Source organism: Ursus maritimus, unplaced genomic scaffold (genome assembly GCF_017311325.1).
Source record: "Ursus maritimus isolate PB19 unplaced genomic scaffold, ASM1731132v1 scaffold_24, whole genome shotgun sequence".
NCBI lineage: Eukaryota > Metazoa > Chordata > Mammalia > Carnivora > Ursidae > Ursus > Ursus maritimus.
In genome coordinates, this window is record NW_024424897.1 from 8,006,281 (window position 1) to 8,027,618 (window position 21,338).

General features: G+C 51.3%; 1 protein-coding gene across 8 annotated transcripts in view; it reads left to right on the top strand.

Annotated features, from left to right (window-relative positions):
• Positions 1 to 21,338, top strand: part of SLC39A11 (solute carrier family 39 member 11) — a 582,750-nt gene that overhangs the window by 162,400 nt on the left and 399,012 nt on the right. For 7 of the 8 annotated variants that reach the window (XR_005837336.1, XM_008693699.2, XM_008693696.2 and 4 more), the window contains one exon: positions 18,614 to 18,755. Coding sequence is in view for 7 of the 8 variants with exons in the window: in XM_008693699.2 (XP_008691921.1) it covers positions 18,614 to 18,755 (142 nt within the window). In the remaining variant the exon portion in view is untranslated. The remainder of the gene's footprint in view (positions 1 to 18,613; positions 18,756 to 21,338) is intronic. The other variant, XM_040640315.1, reaches the window with a different exon arrangement.

Sequence of the window (21,338 nt, forward strand, 5' to 3'; positions counted from 1 at the left end):
ATTTTCTGTTTCTTCTACTCAAACCTAGTCTTAACTAGTTATTTGAACTGACTTTTGTGCGAGGAAAAGAGGGATTCTGTAATTTTGCTATTATACCGTTAGTTCAAATTCCCTTAAAAAAAAGACAAGCAGAAGCAGGCTTGGAGGTATCCATGGCAGGCACAAGGGCTTAGCTGGAAGCCTGTGTGTTCGCTCTAGAGGAAGGAGCCAGGTTGAAGGAGCTGGTCATGGTGTCTAGCAACCCACGGCAACCCCCCCTTCCTGCCCGACCTCCCACTGAGTCTGCTATTTGTTTTATGAGTTCTGGACAAAGAAAAAGAATGTCCAACAGGAGGTCTGCCCAAAACCTGACCCTGGCAGAGGAGGTAGGGGGTAGGAGCCCAGGCAACCGAACGTGATGACTGGAGTGCTTTCCTTGCGTAGAACAACATCCTTTTCCGAAGTCAGCTCCGCAAAGCCCTGTGCGGACTGACTTTGGTTGTTGCGATCTGGGAAGGGAGCCTCACGGACCCCAGGAAATAATCCGTAGTTGGCAAATAGCAGAGAACAAACTTAGAAACAGCGACCTTTCCTTTTTAAGCTTCTCCGAGGGAGGTAACAATGGAAAATAATTATTAAGTCTCCATGGGCCCAGGGCCCCTGAATGGAAATGGGCGAGGGGTATTGATTAGCTCAATGGCTCTTTAAAGAGCTGGCCGTATTTGCCCTCATGCCTCATAAGCAGGCAGCCTCTTTTCTGTCTCCATACTTATTGGATTTTAGATGGCAACGCACACAAACACTGCTTTCGCTGGGTAAATATTAGGCTTATGGTTGGATGGGGAGACCGCAGAGGGAATCTATCAAATGGAAGGGTTGGGGGGGTGTCTATATTGTAATGCTCAAACCTGGCCTGGCTGTGCACCCTCCCCCGCCTCCTTCTGTCCACTGATCCTCACCCTCACTTTCCTAAAAATGATGGGCCACGGTGGGGCCATCATCCGCCACGAAGGGAGAAAGTGGCGCTGAGCACCGTGAAATGTCTTTTTCTCTTCCACAGTGGGAGCCTGATAACATCGAGTCCATTTTCTTTCCCCTTCCCTGTGATTTCCACTGCGAAGACAGCCCCGGTCACAGTACTCCCTGTAATAATGAGATGATGATAATCACAGCTAACATTAATTGAGGGCTTATTACATGCCAGGTGTCCTGCTAAACTCGTTACATAAACGTCTTCATTCTCATTCCAGAGAGAAGCTCACGTCCCAGCAGGTTGGAAGCAGAACTTGCGTCTGCACACTTTGCCTGCAGTCGGGATTTCAGCCCCTTTTTGCAAGCTATAGGTGCTTTGTTAGATAACATCTTGACTCCCCGAGTGGCTGTATTGGAGGTCCCCTCCACCACCTGCAGCTTCTCTTCTTTAATTAAACCACAAACCGTTTAGGTCTCATGTGACCAGTTATACATAGGGTTGGGGGAGCCATGGGCTCCTGACAGCAGCTGTCCCAGGGGTGGGGGGTGGTCATCCTTCTGGGGAAGGAAGAGTTTGGCCCACAGGTGTGCTCCTGGTGCCCTGCCCCAGCCCAGGCCGAAAGGGAGCTGCTCAGAACCTGTCACATTTGCTCATGTCACTCTGCTTGAGTCGGAGCCAAACTTCCTTGAAGAGTGCTGATCACAAGGGCTGATGGCGGTCTCATTGGCATGATTTTAATGCCTGCTCTCCATCTGGATGGAAAATAGGAAAAAACACATTCTGCATTAGGAGGGGTTTGGGAATAAGGGGGGAGGTTTTCATGAAAATTGGGGATGTCATGCCGTTTCCTGTGGGAGATAGAGTTGCGCAGTCAACCCAGAGCTGATTTCTGGCCACCTGAGAAATAAACTGATTTTCAGAGAGAGAGAGAAAGGGGAATTGAGTGTGTGTGTGTGTGTGTGCGCGCGCGTGTGTGCGTGTGTATTTGTGCACACGTGTTGGATGAGGGATGGTGAATACAAACCTTGATGGTTTCTATAAGCAGATTCTAGGAGTCACTGGCTACTGAAAGTCTCATTTTAACTCCGGTTCTCAACCCGACCCCAACCTGTCCTAAGAGAGGGCCGTCGTGAGTGAGTGTTCACCGTCAACTCTGTGCGTTACCGTCTCTCTCCTCCTGCCAAGTGCTTTGGTGAGCAGAGATTGACGGAAAAGCATGAAATTGGAGAAACAAGAGGTCTGGCTGATTCAGAGGCAGCCTCTTGGTGATCCTGTCTGGTGAGCATAGGGAGGCACTGCTGGCCATCAGCCTGTGCCCTGAGCGCTGGAGGGGCGAGCAGGGACACTGAGTCCCGGGCCCCACAGGGGTGGCGCAGACAAGGAAACACAGGGGAGAGCCTGCTGGGCGCGGCGAGGTGAGCTTGCAGGAGTCCTTTCAGGAGAAATGACTTTCCCCTGGTTCTCTGCGCTGCTTTTGATGGGGAGCCTTCCTCTTACCCCCTGGAGGGGTTAGAAGCCCAACATGACCCGGGACTCACAGCCCTTTGACCAGGCCCCCGTGGATTGCTGTTCTCTTGGCTAATCCTCCAATCGCCTTTTTAATAGGCATAAAATGAGAGCCTTCCGGGGCAAATCCTGGTATATTACAGTGGACTTAATTCCCTTCGATGAGTTTTGCCCTCAGGAAGATGTCAAAGCTTGATTTTTCATGTAGATATTAAGTTGATAGGGCTGTTAATATATTTTCTGTTATTAGCGCCTTCTCTTCCCTGCCTCTCTGGCAATTCAGCACATACACTCAGGCTTCTCTTTGTTTCGGGCATAAAAGGGAAATCCTGTGTTAGTGTGGTGTGGCTGGCTCCTGAACGCACAGCTTCTGATGAAGGGCTTGTCACCTATAATGTGCTCATGCTTCCCAGCCCAAGTAAATGCTATTGCCAATGTAAAGGTGAGAACTTGTGGCTCCGAGAAGCAGAAAGTTGCAAGCTTAGGTAGCACGTTCCTGGTTAAGAGGAAAAATGTATTTTAATTTAGTTTTTTAATTTTATTTTTTTTTTGCAGGGGAGGGGTTTGGGTGCAAGGAAGAGAGAGTATAGTCTGTTGGCATCTTTTCTCTAACCCCACAAAGGACTCTGACTTAGGTAGTGGTTATTTGTCTTATTGTTTAAAAGCTGGCTTTTTAACTATTGAAAGCGCAAAGGTCAAATGGTTTGGGACCATTTGGGTACTGGGAAGCCCTGGCTCAAGTGTCGTGACCTGGTGGTACCAGGCACCCCTGGCCTCTTCCTTCCTGGGCACCAAGCCCCAGGCTCTGGCAGGAAGGGTCCCTTTTAGGAGGAGGAGCCCCAGCGGCTGGAATGCCAGGCTTGGGGAGAATATGCTAGAGACCATGATATTCTGGGATGAACTCTGTGTCACATTTGCCCTCTGGGCTTCATGATTTTACACAATATTGAAGATAAGAACATCTCGGGGCGCCTGGGTGGCACAGCGGTTAAGCGTCTGCCTTCGGCTCAGGGCGTGATCCCGGCATTACGGGATCGAGCCCCACATCAGGCTCTTCCGCTATGAGCCTGCTTCTTTCTCTCCCACTCCCCCTGCTTGTGTTCCCTCTCTCGCTGGCTGTCTCTATCTCTGTCAAATAAATAAATAAAATCTTTAAAAAAAAAAAAGAAAGAACATCTGTTGTCTTCCATCACCATCGTCTTCTCCCCAGAAACCTGGGAGGTGAGTTTGGTGTGTCTCCTTCTGGATAGTTTTTCTTGTGTATTTACAGGAGTCTTGAAAATACCCATAGAAAATATAGTGTGTGTGTGTGTGTGTGTGTGTGTGTGTCAGAGAGAGAGAGAGAGGAGGAGAGAGAGGGAGAGGGACACAGACACACACACACACACACACACACACGTGTACAGGAAGGGGGAGGGGAAGAATGGGAGGGAGAGAGGAAAAGAGGGAGAGAGCAGTGAGAACATACGTGGCATATTGTTCATGCTCACGGTTCCCTGGCTGGTGCTCTGGACCTGCCCTGTTTTTGTCCCAGGGGGTTGCTTTAGTGGACAGTTGCCATGGCCCATATCTTCTGTTCGTCCCCCTGCCCCCACGCTGGACCCTCTAAGAAGTTAGAGCCCTCCCTGGGAAGCCCTCCCCTGTGAGGCTGGATCCTGGTGGCCACAAGTGAAACCAGTTGTGTTCTCCCTGGAACCAGCTGGTTTGCCCATCCTTCCCTTAGGCCAGGCCCTTGTGTTGGGCTCTGTTAATAGGTCTAACCCTGAAACTTTCCTGTGGTCCTGCTTCCTGCCAATAGCGTGGCTCCGTAACTGGGGGAATGTGTCCCAGGCATCGGAAGGGCCACCAGGGCTCTGTGACCTCCCCTTCCGTGGCACTGGCTTCCTGCCATGAGCTGTGCATTTCAGGTGGGGGATGGAGGTCTCTGGATTTGATCCCCTGCTCCTGCAGGCGGCTGCTAGGGGCCAGAACAGCCCTGGCTTGGGAAGTCAGTACACCACCTCCCCTGCCCCCCCATAATAAATAATATATTTTTTTCTTTTAGTTACTCTTTGGGAGGCCCAGAGTAGAATAACTGGGGCTGAGACTGGTTACATCTTGCTTGAAGTGAAGCTCTCGCATTTTCCCCCATGGCCTCGTGGACCTGGTGGGGAGGGCTCAGCACGAATGCAGGCGTCACATGCTCTACCCACCTGGTCCCACAGGCAGGGGGGCAGCAGTCAGGTGAGTGGGGGGATCTGACTGCCTGTTAGTCGTTTCTCTCCGTGTGACCTTACGTGCTGTCCGTAGCCCTTCAGCCTCTCATCTAGGTCCCTCCATGCAAATGTCTTAGTCTTAGAAGTGGGGGGAGAAAGAGACAACATCAGGTAATCAGTTTGCAGTGAATCTGTCCATGCTGTTTCCTGCGCTGAGCCCTGCACTGTATGTATTTACCTTCGTGGAGGTGCCCCTCTTAATTAGATAACGGACACCTGCCTTCCGGCTTGCCCCCTTAGCTCATGGGATTTTGGGGGCAATAGCTAATTTTCCAGTTATGCATTTGCTCCTACTACCAAACCCGAACTTTGCTTTCCAGGTGCCCAGAGGAACACATTAATCTTGTCTCCTTGTGCCCACGTAGGCATGCAGGATACTGTTCCGGGTCAGATGAGGGATGATGCCCGGGGAGGAGGGGGAGTGGGGAGAGGGGTCTGAATGCTATTAGTTGCTCCCCTGGAGAAACAGCAACAAAGAGGGTAGAAAGCACTCTCCTTAGTCTAAGGGCCAGGACACAGTTAACCCTGCATATTAACCTCTCTCCTTGATCCCACGCATCCTGACAATGGCTGTGTCTCCAGCCAGCACTCTGGTTAAGCCGAGGCTGATTTGCTGGCCTCCTGCATCCGCTAGGAAGGTGTTCAGTGGGAATGCCTCCCATATTGTTCCACTTGCATATACGTGCTGGAGGAAAGCAATCAGGCCCTTTTCCCCTCTGACGAGTTTGTGTTGTTTTTTTTTTTTTTTTTTGCAAAAGGCTCTCTCTGCTGACTGTTGGAGCTTTCCATGATGGATTGCTTTTCTAGTTTGGGAGGAGATGCTTGTGCTTTTTCTCTCTTACATTAGGCTCCCCCTCCCGGGTAACTGCAGGCACATCAGCCCTTTGGTCTCCTTCCCGGGAGGGCACTGGGATGTGGAGGCCAGTTTCAGACATGCCCCGGGATATATTTGTTATCTGGGTCTCCCACGTAACAGGGACACACACACAACGCTGGCTCATATGCAGATTCATCTCACCAGGGTGCTGTCTCTGTAATGAAAAGGTATGGTTTCTCATCATAGCAGGTCCCTGAACTTCTGGAAATACCATCACCTTCAAAACCTGCTTATCTTCCAGCTGTGGGTATTTGCTCAGCGTCCCTGTGTGGTAGGGAGGGAGTTGTGGTCCACAGAGAATCCTCACGGGAGAAGTGCCCATGCCTGGAAGCTAGTCGGGCTAGCTTGTGTGGGTGTCCCATTTTTCTCAGCCTGGAAACCCAGGGAATTCATTCTCAGGAGAGCTGGGCCTTCTTCCTCTACAGAGCCCTCTGGGTGCGATGTTCCCACGAGGAACCTCTGCCTGAGAAAAGACAGTCCTGCAACCCTATCCACTAGAGGTGGCAGCCCCTTGTCCCCCATTGATGCCCCTTTGGGTCTAGAGTCACTCTGCTGTTGCCCTCTGCTGGTCTTGTCACCTGGTGGGCTTGTCACCCTGATCCAGCTGGGAGGAAGTCCCACCTTGCAGCCGATGGCTTTTTGCTTCGATGCACCGTTAGGGGGCTTGGAAAGCTATGGGGAGGTGTGGCTGGTGCAGTTCTCCCGTGGAGTGAGAGCAGATGCCTTTGTCTGGAATGAGGCATTTGTAGATTTATCGAAGGTTGGGGGTAGAGCATGCCTTCGGCGTGATCTGCGCCAAAGCCCCTTGTTTTACGAGCAAGAGTTGAAGTGTGGTTATCAGCAGAGCTTTCTTCCTGTTAGGCTTCATGGCTCTTGGGGTGGCATTGACCCTGCCTGTCTCGGCAGCTTCCTGTGGTCATCCATCCTGCCTTCCTTCCCACTCAGGAAGCCTCTCCCTTATACTTGGATCTTGATATCAACTTTCCCAAGTCTTGCTGGCATTTCCGTACCCCCTTCATCCTACCGCCTAAGTGTATCACGCAAATACTTAACTCAAGTTAACATCGAGGGACACACAATTTCTTCTTCCTCTTTAATGGGATTTTTAATAGGATAATAGTCTTACTGACATTGTTAGTAATGAGTAGTTTTATGCCCACTTTCTGGTGTTGAAGAAAGATTTTTAATTGCTTCAGTTCTATCCTTACCTCCCCCTGGAGCCCATTGGCTCCCAGCTGTGAGGTAGTTGGTGGGAATCAGGAGTCCAGCATAACCACGGACTCCGACAAAACCAAGTGGCTCATGCCAGTACCAAACATGGCCTTTTTAGTCCTGTGTTTATAACTTGAGGCTAATTTGTTCCCCTCACACTAGTTAGCATATCAGTACTGTCCTATAGTGGCCCGGGGACTATCCTGGTTTGTCACTTAGTCCAGAGGTCAGCATCATAGGACCACAGGCTTGACTGGCTCCCCTTGCTCCGATAAGCTCTTTTGCCCTTTTTTAATCGCCGTGGAGCTGTGCAAGGAAAACCAGTGTGTAGGGGCGCCTGGGTGGTGCAGTCGTTGAGCGTCTGCCTTCGGCTCAGGGCGTGATCCCGGCGTTATGGGATCGAGTCCCGCATGGGGCTCCTCCGCTATGAGCCTGCTTCTTCCTCTCCCACTCCCCCTGCTGTGTTCCCTCTCTCGCTGGCTGTCTCTCTGTCACATAAATAAATAAAAATCTTTAAAAAAAAAAAAAAAAAGGAAAACCAGTGTTTACCCCAAAGAGGCATCACTACCCGGCTTACCTTTGGACTTTCATGGGCCCCTTCCTCCACCAAAAAAAGACCAAAAGAAAAGACTAAAAGTTACATTTTACAGCTAGGTTGGTATAAAGATGAATATAATGCAGGCTGGATTCTTTTTTTTTTTTTTTTTTTAAGATTTTATTTATTTGAGGGAGAGAGAGAGAGTGCATGTAGGACCAGAGGGGATAGGCAGAGGGGAGGGGCAGAGGGAGAGGAAGAAGCAGACTCCCCACTGAGCAGGGAGCCTGACACAGGGCTCCATCCCAGGACCCTGGGATCATGACCTGAGCTGAAGGCAGACGCTTCACCGACTGAGCCACCCCGGCGCCCCGGGATTCATTATTATGCATTATCACTCATTTTTTTTTTCTTCTGATTTTAAAAGAAATCAAAATATTTTCGGGGGCCCCTGAAAGTGGGCCCCTGGGCACTGCACTTCCTGTGCCGAGTGGATCAGTTGACCCTCAGGCCACTACACATTTCTTGCCCAGACAGAGCCTGTGGAATACTTGCCATGGTTTACGGAGTCAGAAGACTCTCTGTTCTGTGAGGTTGGGACTTTGATGGAAAGTTTGTGTTACAAAGAATTGGTGGAACACCAGATCTTGTCCGTAATCTGTGGCTCCCAATTTAATCATCAAAGGGGAAATTTAGACTCCAGAAATCTCAAGGTGATGGAGATGTCGGAGGAAAGAGGTTTGTACCCTATAGGCATGCGGTGGCCCCTGAGAGTTGCAGGCCCTGGTGTGCACTCTATAGAATCCCCTCCCCTCCTTGCGATTTCATCCCATTAGGTCACTGCTCCGGTTATCCATCAGTTGACTTTGAGTTCATCAAAAGGGAGGTTACTCTGGGTGGGCCTGACCTGATCAGGTGAGCCCTCAAAAGTGGGATGAGGCCCTTTCTGAGGCCAGAGGGATTTGATCTGGCCTTGAAGGAACACAGCCATGCTGTGAATAGCCTACAGTTGGGGGCCACATGTCAAGGACCAGCCGGTGGTGCCTCGTCCGTGGGAGCAGTCCCCAGACCACAGCCAGCAAGTAAAGGCAGGGACCCAGTTTAACTTATTCCTGGATTCTTGACCTCTGGAAACTGAGATAGGAAATGACGGATGCTCGCAGCCCCGAACGGGTGGGGTTTTGTGCCACAGTGGTAACCTCATACAACCAGGCCGTGTGTCTCCCGTCGGGTGTGTGCTTTGGAACTTAGGCTTAGGGAGGAAAGAAAAGGGGGAAGATGCAGGTCTGCACGTCCCCACGGCAGGAAGCAGAAAATAGTCCCTTCGACGCAGGCAGCTCCCGTCCCTGTTCAGCTGCCAAGTGCTCGTCAAGCCCAGATAATGTTGAATAATTAATTCTGCTCCAAGCAGAGTGATGCCTTGGATAAAGCCCCATTAAAAAAAAAAAAAAATCAAGTCTGTTCTTCAAAGCCAGAGCTTCTCTTTTGAAGTGGTTTGCATGTCATTTGCACGCTGTTTCCTTAGCATAAAAACGCTTGGGGGTTTGCGCCCTCACCCACGGTGCCCCCCTTCCCTCTCTGCCCTCCTTTGAGTCACTAAGGGGCTCCTGATTCCACCTTTCCCAGCCGGCTTTCTCTGGGCCCTATACCCTGGTCACAGTCCTGTTTAGGAAGCTGTGTGTCTCAGCCTTGGAGACACAGTCATCGGGAGGCAGACAGGGAAGCTTCAGACCCTGGTGGTCAAGGCCTGCCGGGACCTGGGTGCTGCTGAGCCGGGCCCCACCACCGCCCTGTCCCCACCTCCCCTGTCCTTCCAGATGGCTCCTGGGTGGGCTTCGGGGGAAGCCAGGCTCTGCCGAAGTGGCTCAGGACACAGACACTGACGCTGTGCTGAGGTCTCAACCACGCTCCCTCTTTCCTGTTCTGTTGGAGTTGGTGCTTGTGTCTCTAATTCCCTGGACGATGTCTGATAGTTCAGTGCCCCCGGCATGGTGTTGAGGGCACCTGTGTCCCTTCTGACGACCGACCTCTGTGTCTTGCTTTCCATTGTAAGCCATCTTTACCAGCAATAAGATTTCTAGGCTCTTTTCTTCTTGCCTGGAGACCCAGTTATGAGGTTGGGCCATTACCCCATGGAATCTTGCTTTAGCTTCCATCTATCTGTACCCATGAAGTGAGTGTTCACAGGTCATGTGTAGGCTGAGATGTTGAAGGTTGTGATTCCATATCTCGGGGATTGTGCCAGGCCTGGAGATGCAGCAGCACCAATGGCCGCTGTGTGAACACTACACTCAGACAACTCTTCCTGCCGAAGGAGCGGCACACGACTTTGCACCTAGTGTGTGTGGGTTCCCACACGCCCGCCTTGGGTCAGTATCGGCCGGGTTGCTTCTTGAGGTATATGTTGCCTTAGTACATTCCTGGTTGACCACAGCCTGGTGGTAGGAGGAGTCGAGAGAGTTGGAGTCAGAAGTTCTGGGTTCAAATCCTGCTTATGCCTCTGCCTAATGGTGTGATGTTAGGTAAATCATTAGCTTTTACAACTTAATTTCCTCAAATGTAAAATGGGGGGGGGTTGCATCAGTCACTGTGGACTACCATAAGAAAATACCACAGACTGGGTAGCTTAAACAATAGAAATTTATTGCCTCTGTTCTGGAAGCTGGAAGTCCAAGATCAAGGTATTGGCAGGGTTGGTTCCTTCTGAGGGCCCTGAGGGAAGGAGCCATTCCAGGCCTCTCTCCTTGGCATGTCACCCGCCATCTTGTCTCTGTGTCTTCACATTGTCTTTCCTGCATGCGTGTCTGTGTCAGATTCCTTTTCTTCTAAGAACACCAGTCAGATTAGACTATGTCTCATCCCTGGGGCGCCTGGGTGGCACAGCGGTTAAGCGTCTGCCTTCGGCTCAGGGTGTGATCCCGGCGTTCTGGGATCGAGCCCCACATCAGGCTCCTCCGCTATGAGCCTGCCTCTTCCTCTCCCACTCCCCCTGCTTGTGTTCCCTCTCTCGCTGGCTGTCTCTATCTCTGTCAAATAAATAAATAAAATCTTAAAAAAAAGATTATATCTCATCCTAAGAACTGCGTTTTCATTTAATAACCTCTGTAAAAATCTTACCTTCAAATAGGGTCCCATTCTGGGGTACTGGGGGCTAGGATTTCCACATAGGAATTTTAGTGGTGGGGAAGTTTAGCCCGTAATGGGGCCATGATGCTACCTGTCGGTCTTCATCAGAAGAAGATATGGAGGATCGCGTGTGGTGATATAAGAGGGCACGTTAGCAGCTGAGCATGGTGTAACAAGAGGTTTTGTGCAAACGGAGTTGCTCTCTCTAACACTGGTTCTGGCAAATGTGTCCAACAAAAGCTGCTGGATGGAGTCAGCTCTCCAGCTGCTCTTCTAGAACTACTTGGAAGCCTCTATCATCTGGACGGGGCTCCATGACGTCATTTGGTCTGAGCTTGGCTCAAACATATCATCTGTCTGTTGAATCTGAGCTAGGCAGTTAACTTGGACCAACTCGATCGTAAGCACGAATGCAAACAAGGGCGCTGAGATCGAGCAGTAGGGATTCGGTTATAAAGGGGTCACCTTGGTGATTCAGATTGTTGGTATTATTTTTTTTTCTGTAGATTATCATTTAAATGAAAATACAAAATTAAAAAATTTTTATATCAAACTTGCAGACTGCTGAGAATGTGTCCTTGGGTCCCCATCAGAGAAACACTGTTTTGGGCAAATGAGACTGAATTTGCGGGTTTAATCGGGAGCAGTTGTTTATAGGCCAGATCCACGGGGGGCTGCGTGCGGTTCCTGGGCTGCCTGATGTCCGGTGCCACATTTTATGTGGCGGTGCCTAGGTGCTGTGGTAGACTGCAAACACGGCCACAAATCCCTCCCCTGTTGTCATGCATACTCTGGCAACATGACGCTAGGTCCTCCCCACGAGAGGTGTAGTTGAGGTATCCTCGCCTTTGGTGGTCACTGGCTTGGCTGTGGTCAACGGGATGGTGGCACATGTGCTCCAGGCAGAACGCTGAACGGCACTTGACATCAGACATCGCCTTATCTCGCTGCCCCGGAAACCCTGGATTCACCGTATGAATAATCCAATGTTGTCCACAAGAGGATGACAGGCCACGTGGAGAAGAATCCGAGTTTCCCAGCCAAGAATCAGACAACCCCTGGCCAGCAGCCTGTGGGCCTCCGATGCGTGTACCGTCCTGGACACTCCAAGGCCTGGGCGAGCCGGGATCCAGGAACATTGACTGAGGCCAGACAGCAGATCAGCAGCAGCGCCCCGTTGACTGGAGACTCACGCGTTAATAACCGTCGCTTTAAGCTACTAAGTTCTGGGGTGTTTTGTTACCTAGCAATAAGCGTCTGATACACATGCATTTTTTTTTTTTTTTCGGGGAAGAGAAACCTTGTCTTTTAGCAGATTTCTGGAGGGATCTGATATCTTTCAAAAGGAGAACATAGGTAAGAAAGAGTTGCCTGAGAAAGCCCAGCTGGGGATTCTCAAACTGCTGAGAAGCCAGAAAAGGCCCAGGTGGATCATTGGGGTGTATGTGAATGAATTCCAGGCCTAGGCTGAGAAGGAGGTTGAAAGTGATGGATAATCATTGAGGGTTAGGAAGAAAGCAACTCATTATACCTGGGTACCTGCGTTTCTTTAGGTTTGTATTTCTGTTTTAAGGAAAACTGATATTTTGAGTTATAAGAAAACACACAAAAGTTTGGAAAGCTCTGCCAACCCCCATCTCTCTGTCAGCCACACGAGCAGAAGACTTAGCTCTTTGGAACGCAAGCATAGAGCCACTTACCTGGGCCAGCGAAGGGAGGGAGGGCTGTCTTTGCAAGCTCAGAGAGCTGTATCTTTGCAGAGCCACGTGGTGCTTTAAAATCAGTTTTATATGATTAAATAGGCTTGATTATGAATAGTAATTTGGCATCAGAAATAGGAGGTTTTGTCCCTACAGAGACAATCTGAGTAATAGCAGATTTATGAAGCTTAAATATAGCTAGAAGTTTGTAATTAACCTCTGCCGTTGTAAAGCTCCAGGCCGAGGTCACGGAGGACGTGGCAGGAAGGTGGAAGACATGACCTTGGAGGGACTATGGGCTTCAGCGTGGAAAGGTCTTCCCTTCAAGGGGAGCGAGCTGGGCTGTCCCACTCTGAGCGTTCCTGCCAGGAAGGGGCGTGGACATGGAGCCTTTGGGTGGCGAGTCACAGGGTAGGGGGCTACCCGTCCTCACGTGGTCTCGGGGCTGATGTTGAGGGTCACACGTCATCATCAGGAAGGCCGAAGTGGGCGTGGGGGAAGCCCTGCTCCTTGCCCTTAGCTAGACCACCTTGAATACTCTGGAGCCTTTGCTTTCCCATTCTGCGCGAATCCCTCTTTCCTTCTTTCTCAAGGCCTAAAGGTTTTGTGGTCACCTGGGTCTTTGTGTTGTATGTTATGCAACATTTCCCCTCTCATTTTGGAGGTTTGGGGGTATTGTTCATTCCTGGAAATTAACGGGGTTAGTGAACGCTGACACTGCACTGAGCCCCAACAGAAGAGCCAGAAGACAGCATGCCTGCATTGAGAATCCCACGGTTTTGAGGTAGCCAAGGATGCTGGAAGATACCGTGTGCCGTTTGGTAAATGTGGTAACAGAAGCACGTGTGTGGGATGTCCAGGGAGCACAGAGAGGGAGGCGTTTCTGATCCAAACTAGGTTGGATCTATCCAAGAAGGCTTCCTGGAGGAGGGAGCTCTGCCTTCCTCAGCCCAAGTTTTTAAAGTATCCAGTATTGAGCAATTAGAAGCTTGAAAGCCTGCTTTGCTGGCCATTGATTGGATGCTGTGTTGCCACAGGGAGAGGGGACATAGGCTGAATTAGAGGTGCAATCCTAGTGTCCTCAGGCAGGGTAAACCAGGGGGGACCAAGTTCTTTGAGCTGTGCTTTTCCTTGTCTGTAAGGCTCCTGGTTATGACCCATGATTGCTAAACATATAGGGAAACAGGTAAGAAAGAGGGCAGCGTCCTGCCTGGGAGAGCCTGAGGCAGGATTGTACCTTCTGCCTCCATGTCTACACTGCTCTGTGTCCCTGTTTGCTTTGAGGCCTCAGCCACTTGTCACCTTAGGCCAGCCAGGCCCTGGGCAGCAGGCTGCTGCTGGGCTCCCTAGGAGAGAAGGTCATCTTTTATGTAAGTGTCATCCCTATTCTGGCTAGTGATCAGGGGTGACATTTAATTTTTTTTCCATTATGTGGAATAATTTAAGATTGTGTTACGAGTGTCATTATTATTGCAATTTCCCGGTAATAAAAACAGCATCAATTATTTATTGTCACCTTGTGTGTCTGGGTTAAGTGGGGATGATGGGAGGCAGAGGCTGGGCGGGGGAGGAGGCACAGCCCACAGGGGCTCCAGGCACCTTCCCTAGCATCAGCTCACCCTGAGTCCCCAGGGAAGGGCTGCGGCCCTGCTCGGACCCTCGTTCCCTTCTCCATTGGGGTGTACCCTTGCCTCGTTTCACCTGTGGCTCGGTGGCTGGCAGGGGCACCAGTTAATCCTCTGACCTTTCCCTTCACCCCTCATAAGAGAACTCTGACCCCCTGGCCAAGCTCAGTTAAAGAGCCCGCACTCTGTGGGGTTGGGGGAGCTCAGAGTCATCCCAGAGCCCCCGAGCCTGAATGAACATGGCTGGCAGCGTGCCCGTGAGTATCAGAGGTTGGTCAGCTCTGCCCTGCCCTGACAGTTACTCGTAGTAATTGACATCTGAGTAGGAGAAGAGCCAGAGGCAGGTGAACATGTGGAAGTTGGCCCCTGAGACTCAGAGCAAACGCAGCAAACTGTTTGCAGTGAGTTTGGGGGCCCGCAGTGCTTTGGCTCCTAGTGGCCTGTGTCCAGTGTGCTTTGGCAGGGGGCTTCCGTTTGCCCTTACAGACTTCTTCATCTGGACGTGGCTGCATTCTCCTGGCTGTCCTCTAGGCTTTTCCTTGTGGGACTCATTTCTCTGGGGCTCTAGAAACTTCAGTGAGCAGCGGTTCTCCCCCTCGTGCCTGGGACCGCAAGCCCTGCTGAGCAGCACCCAGATTGTATTTCTTAGAGGTATATGCATTACTTTCCGAAGCCTTTATGTTTTCATGTAAGGCATCCTGGGGGGGCTGCTTGCCTCTGCCCTCCCCCCCATTTTATTTCTTCCTTATTGCCTTTCCTCTCCATTCTTTCTCTTTCGCTTCTGGAAAGTGTTAATTATTCTCCAGCTCGTGCCCCTTTGCACAGCCCTTCTCGAGTGGGTGGAAATGGCTTTGTTTGTTCTGAACCACACTTGCTCTGAGACATTAATAATAATAATAATTAATAATAATTCTGTCGCAAGAAGATAGCAATCTCAAGTTCCGTGGCCCTGGGTGGTGTTGCCTAGTGCCTCCCAGCAGCCCCCTCCCTTGCTTTCGGGACCACACTGGATTTGGAGGGGTGGGTAGGGAAGGGGAAGAGCTGGAGGAGGACTTGGGGGGGAGGGGGTGGTGCAGAAGAAAATCACGATTTGTACTTTGGTAAGGAGCCTGCTTGTCTGGCACCTGACATTGGGTGACACAGCAACCCTGGAGCCCGACTGAAAGTGGCAGACCCACCCCCCGCTGATGGGTGGCCGAGCTGGCTCTCCGGGCTGTAGGTGGAGAATCAAGAGCAGCTTGCATCAGTCAGATGTCTGCCCTGGAAGGGCTCATGCTGTCACCTTGCTGTCCTCGCAGGGCCGGCAAGGATCGAGTGGGGAGCACGATTGGAAAGGCTTTGCAGAAGATTGCAAAAGAACAGAGAAGCCCCAGAAATATAAGGCAGTGATAACAAGGAAAGAGGGCTGTGCTGCCGTCAGCAAAGCAAGAGGAGGATGTAGGGAAGGACTCTCTCCCTGGGGTCTTGGGCACTGGCGCAAAGGCCAAGGCTGTGTTCAAGGCAGCGCCCCCTCCACCTGCAGTCTGTGTACTCGCTTGGGGAGCAGTTGGGGCTCCAGGGAGCGAGGGGTGGGGTCAGCCCTGCAGGATGGTCCCACAGGTGCTTCCTGACTTTTCCCCCACCTTCATGGGCGTGATGATCAAGCCACCAAAGCAGCACTGGCATCTCCCGCGGGGGCCATTCCTTGAAATTCCGAGAGATGTATTTCTATTTCTGTTGTCCTCATCAGCAGTTGAGTGGGGAGGGTGGGGGGACGTTGAGAATCCCAGAAGGGAGTGTGGAAGGAGTGCTGGGAGGCCTGCTGGTGTCTGGGCTCGGAGACGTGCGTGGGGAGCGTTGCCAGGCATGGGGTGCGGAAGCGATCCTGGGCTTCACTCTGGGCACGCCCCATAGCTCTCCTGCTGCACCGCTGGTCCCAGGCGAGGTGTGGGGTGGGGCGCACGGGAGGAGGCCAGGACGGGTGGGATGTGCTGGGTCCTTGTCTAGCTTTTAGAAGGACAGCCTTTAAGTTAGTTGGAGGTGGGATAAAATGGTGAAAGGAGATGGCAGGGCAGAGGGGTGCTTGCCTCACTGTGCCTTGCCGGAAACATGGTCTTCAGAAAGCAGTGTGGCTCCTTTCCTTACTTCCAGGTCTTTGCTCAAACGCCATGGTCTCAGAGAGGCCTCCCTCCACATCTTAGCTGGAGGGGAGTGCCCCATCCTTAACATTTCCCAGCCCGCTAGCACACCTGTCAGGTGCTGGAACAAAGCCTCCACCAACCCTGAAACCCAGGGTGCATCCTGTTCTGCTGGGAACACCGCCGGGCTAACTTGGCTGGGATTCCCGTTTCTTCCTGCCTTATCACTTCCTGGCATTCTGTTTTGCATTTATTGTTACTTTGTTGTCTGTCTCTGGAAGGAGAACTCAAGATTCATGAGGACAGGGGACTTGGCTGATTTCATTTTGCCAGCACCTGGGATAGTTCTGGGACATGGTAGTTGCTGCGTAAGAGTTTGCCAGGTACACGAAAGCAGGCAGGCTTCCTAGAAAAAGTGGCAAAATTCTTACCTTCACGGTAAAAAGAGGGTCTGTGAGTTTCCAGCATCACCAGCAACACGGGGAGCTTTGGGGCCCTGACCATCCTAAATCGTTCGAAAGCAGTGTTCATCAGCCTTGGTCTGGTGACATCTGGCTGCATCATTCTTTGGGGGGGAGGGGGCTGTCCTGTGCAGTTAGGGTGTTTAGCTGCTCCCCTGGCTTCTGCCTGTTAGATGCCAAGACCATTCCTCTGCCTCACCCCTGCACAAAAAAGTGCCGGTTGCCAGTGTCCCCTGGGGGGCCAAATCACCCAGGCTGAAAACCACTGTTTTCAGTGAAGACCGGTTCTCTCCAAGCCGCACTTTGCTAAATGGGCCAAATAAGCAGCATCGGGGGTCTGAATGCCGTGGCGTTTCCGCTGTAATGAAGTGGGCCTCTCTCCATATCCTTTCCCCCTTGTGCACCAATCACATGATAAAAAATCACATTATGAAGGAAGACGAAGGAAAGTCAGCCGACACATTCTCATGGTGAAACACGTCTTTTCTTGCTACAGGAATTCCTCAGATGTCAGCGTGAGGCAGAGAATTAGAAATAATTAAAGCGCATACACAGACAAAGAGCTGTGACTCGATGGCCCAGGGCACAGCGCAGATACCAGCCGTCACCCCGGGGGTGCCGAGAGGGAGTTTCTACAGGGGGAGAGACTGGCCCTCTCAAAGTCCCTTCTGTCCCCACGATTCCTTCCGTCTGTAGCGCCAGCCTCGACTGTGATACCGTGTGACAGGCCACCTCTCTCGGTGCTGCTCCCAGGGACAGAGCAGGGTAGATCCTGCAGTCCCTGGGACTCCATAAAGGGACCCGAGGACCGGAACGAGGGAAGCTCAAACAGAGCCACGAGGCTTTTCTGCCCCCCTTTTACAACAAGGTTCAGTGAGGTGTCGCCATCCTTATTTAAAGTGTGTTATGGAGGACGTTGCCAGTAGAATGATTAGGACAATATTGATGTATTGGACAAATGGGAAGACATGAGAGGAAGGGCTTATGTTTTCATTTTCAACACGTCATTGGAAAGAAATGATGAATTAAAATATCGGAATTATTAGATTCTCTTTGTACTCCTGATCCGCAGTGACAGTGGAAAACAAGGAGGCACGTGTGCGTGTGTGCATGTGTGTGCGTGTGTGTGTGTAAGACACAGCCAAGTATAACTTTGATGAGACACCTTCATAAAAGAAGCTCAACCAAGAATTTTAGTAGTTCCTTATAAATGGAAGCATTTCAGTGATCAGATCGGCATCGAGCAGTCTTCTCTCCCATACTAGATACGCGTATTTTAGATGGAAACTTCTGTTTGGAACTATTTTTGCCTGGATTCCAAAAAATATCTTGGTGGGGTTTTTTTTTGTTTCTCTTCCCCGCATCGAGATGATTCGACTCACCTTGCCTTAGCGACTGGCATCCGCGTGTTCGGATGAAGGTGGAGGAGGAAAGCCCTTTTAGCGGTGTTTACCCATTTTCCTCCTTCCCATCAGGGTCCTGTGCATTTGTAAGCTGTCGGCGGGGTTGGAGGGGTTTCCACGGATGCCTTTGGCCCCCTTATGGATTCATTTATCTATTCCTACTGGGATGTAGGCCCTATGACAGGCTGTGACTTTGTCTTGTTCACCAAGGAGCCGCAAAGTTGGCAGTCTCTAAGTACTAGTTACATAAACCTGGGGAACAAACTCAAGATTTTGCCTAGTTAATGCAGAGACAGTCACATTAACTAGCTGGGCAAAGCACAAGGATGACATGGCCGTCTTAAGGTCCATCTGGACTTAACTCCAAGTATGTTGGGTCCCTGCAACTGGCACTCTTTCCTTCTTTCGGGATGCTTCTGTTTGGATCGCTTCTCCTTTGGCTCTCATGAGAAACATGAAGGGGGTCAGTTCCTAAGAAATGTTGACCTTGTTCCTGTAGCAAGGCTGCCATCCGAGAGAACCTACCACATAGCCTTCTTGGGACTGTTCGGGAGCTGTGTCCCTTGTGCCTTTAACCCTGCGGTGATGAGGTAGGGGCTGGGGCCCCCCTCTTTCCCAGTGCACGTTCTTCCTATTTCTAGGATCAGCAGCGATCGGTCCTCAGATCCTAGGGTTTTTGTCACCCCGAAGCTCTACAACCAGAAAGCTCATGGTCTTCCTTGTGAGCCAGCCCTGGCGCTTTTGGGAGAGACCAGCTGGCTGCCCTGGGTGGCTCGGAGCTGGAAGGGTCTGGGGAGTGAAGGTGGTGGGGGTGTTGCAGTGACATCACTGTTTCTTGTTTCAGGGTGCCGCAGAAGACCCCCCGACGGCCCTGGCACTGAACTTCACCCCTGCGTCGATGAAGAAGTCTGACACTGAGGGCCCCGGGCTGCTCTTCCCTGAGAGTGAACTTTCCATCCGGATAGGTAGAGCTGGGCTTCTTCCAGGCAAGCTCCCTGCAGACCTGGGGCTGAGTCAGGCAGCCTAGGCTCGGGCCTGGTGGCAGAGGAAGGACAAGGGAAAGGGCTGGTGTTCTGTCCTGTCCGTGCATGTGACTTACCCCACGGTGGCACGGGGCCGAACCGGTGTCTGGCCCCGTGCCTTCCCTTCCTGTTGCTCTCCAAATCACCTGCTTACCGCACAGGAGCTCACAGGGCCTTCTCTTTGTCTTTCCAGCTGGGCCAAGTGCACTGGGACCCCTCTGATGGGCCTGGGCTGATTTGGGTTACAGCACCTAGCATTTTCCATCTCCTGCTGTCTGACCCACCCCGAATGCTCCTTTCCATCCACACGACTTTCTTCTTTTTGATGCACCTGGGAAACTGTGGCTGTTTCTCTCACTGATTCAGTTGGGAGCCAGAAAGCCCCCAAACACCTTTTCTCTTAAGGTAGAGGGAACGCACTCCCCAAGAGGGCACACCTTGCAGTGGCTAATCTCTGCGGGGGAGGTGCAGCCAGGCCGTGGCCCCCCGAGAAGGAGCAGAGGGTGCACTGGAAGAGGGGTACACGGTTTTCCAGTCTCCAGGGAAGGCTGCCCCTCCCCATCTCATCATCGCGGACTCATTCAGGGCATCTGGCCAGTTAGCGTAAGGAGAGGTGGATGCCTTTCTTTCCCTTTGAATTTATTGAAGTCCCAGGCTGTGAAGTGTATGCCCCTGCCCTCCCCACTTCCTCCATAGACCATGGACTTGGGGCTAAAACCAGGAAAAAGATGCTGAGAATGGGGTGCCTCGTCCCTTGCACAAGGTTCTCTCTCGGTGAATCGGGGAGTAACAGACTGGCGCCTGGTCACCGTCTTCGCATTAGTGATTCAAGGGAGGAGAGTCCTTTCCCGTTTCCGCGCTGGTATTTGAATTTGATCTTCTCACCACGTGTAGGCTAAGGCGCTCCCTAGACCTCAGGGGGAGTAAATGTGCAGAAGTTGCAGTGATGCCCGTTCTCGTCGATCTGTGTTCCGACCACGTCCGGCATGCATTATTCATGCAGAACTTGAATTTCTTCGATCCTCACCGCCTCTTACACCTTCCTCGGTGGGTTGTAATCAGGAAGTGCAGACTCATCTAACGTCAGCCCCCGTAGGAGAGGGTTAGCGCGAGCATCCTGCCCCCTGCCTCCGATCACACGTGCCATTCCTACTCCAGTCAGAGCGGCTTGGGTGTTTCCTGCTGTTCCCCTTCTGTTGGAGAGTCAGGAGCTATCTAGAGACCAGGACGGAGTCCCACCCTCCAGGAAAGCTTGTCATGTGTCATGCCAAACCATGGGAACACAGAGACAGAAGGCTTCTGTCGCCCCTTACTAGCTATATGATGCATACCCCTCTGAAGGCTTTATAATAAAGTTCTGATTCTGAGCCTTCTCTCAGATGAAAAAGTAGGCCAGATTTTATTCTATCCCATTTTTTTTAATGTTCAAGCCATGGGGGGCGTGGGGGGAAAGGTTCAGAGCCTGTCAATCAAAAAAGATTGAAACAGTGGTAGTCCCTTGGGTAGACCTCGTCCAGTGGGGCCAGGAGAACATAGGGCCAGTGGGAGTTGGCTCTGCAGGAGAGCTTCCCAGGACTCTTGGATCTTCTTGGCAACCCAGGGTGAAGGGCTGAGTGGGGGGCTGTGTCGGGGGGAGATGCAGGCCTGTCCTCTTCTGAGGAACAAACACCTAGGCACAGCCTGTGACCAGGCTACCCTCAGTCGCCATCACTAACTGGTCAGATGCAAAGGCAAAGATCCCTTGTGAGAGCACAGAGGTGGTCTGCCGAGCCGGAGGGGGCCCAGCCGTCTCCAGAAAGGTCGCTCTTCTGCTCACCTGGACACACCTGTGGGTGTCAGGCAATTCAAGACTCTAAAGCTGATAATGGCTGTTTGCTGACCGGCCGCATGCAGATTGGAGCCCAAAGATGCATTATTTGAGCCATCTGGATTTGCCCTTCAGCGGGCTGTAAATGGAGCAAGGAGATCAGTTTAATGGGTATTTAGTGAATAACATCGGCCTTTAAAAAATAATATTGGTGCTGCTATGATAATGTTCCATAATTGGTTCAGTGAGAGAAAAAGCCAGGAAAGCCCCACTGTGGGAGAGGTTCAGCTGTTCTGAGCGGCAGCAGCCCCACCGAGCTGGGGGAAGCATTTATGAGATACTTTCCTATTTATGTCTTGGTGCCAAATGTTTTACGATATTATTCTCAAGGCTGGGGATATTTTGGGACTTAGCGAGACCAGAAGTTCTTTTAAAACCATCAGTCTCTCTCTCTCTCTCTCTCTCTCTCTCGATTCAGCCATTTATTTATCTCTCTCCAACTAGTTTTCTTTTAATTAAAAAAGTAATAACATGGATTAAAAATAGAAAAGCAATTTTTCTTCCAACTTCAAACCCTTTTTGGTCCAGGCTTTCAACTCAGGCACACACACTGGTTCTAGTTCCTTGTGTGCCCTTTTAGAAATATTATGTTTATACAGTCCTGCTTGGCCCAATGTTGCTTACTTTGGGTTTTTCGGCGAAAACACATTTTTGGCCTTTGTGTCCTGGAGTGCTCATAG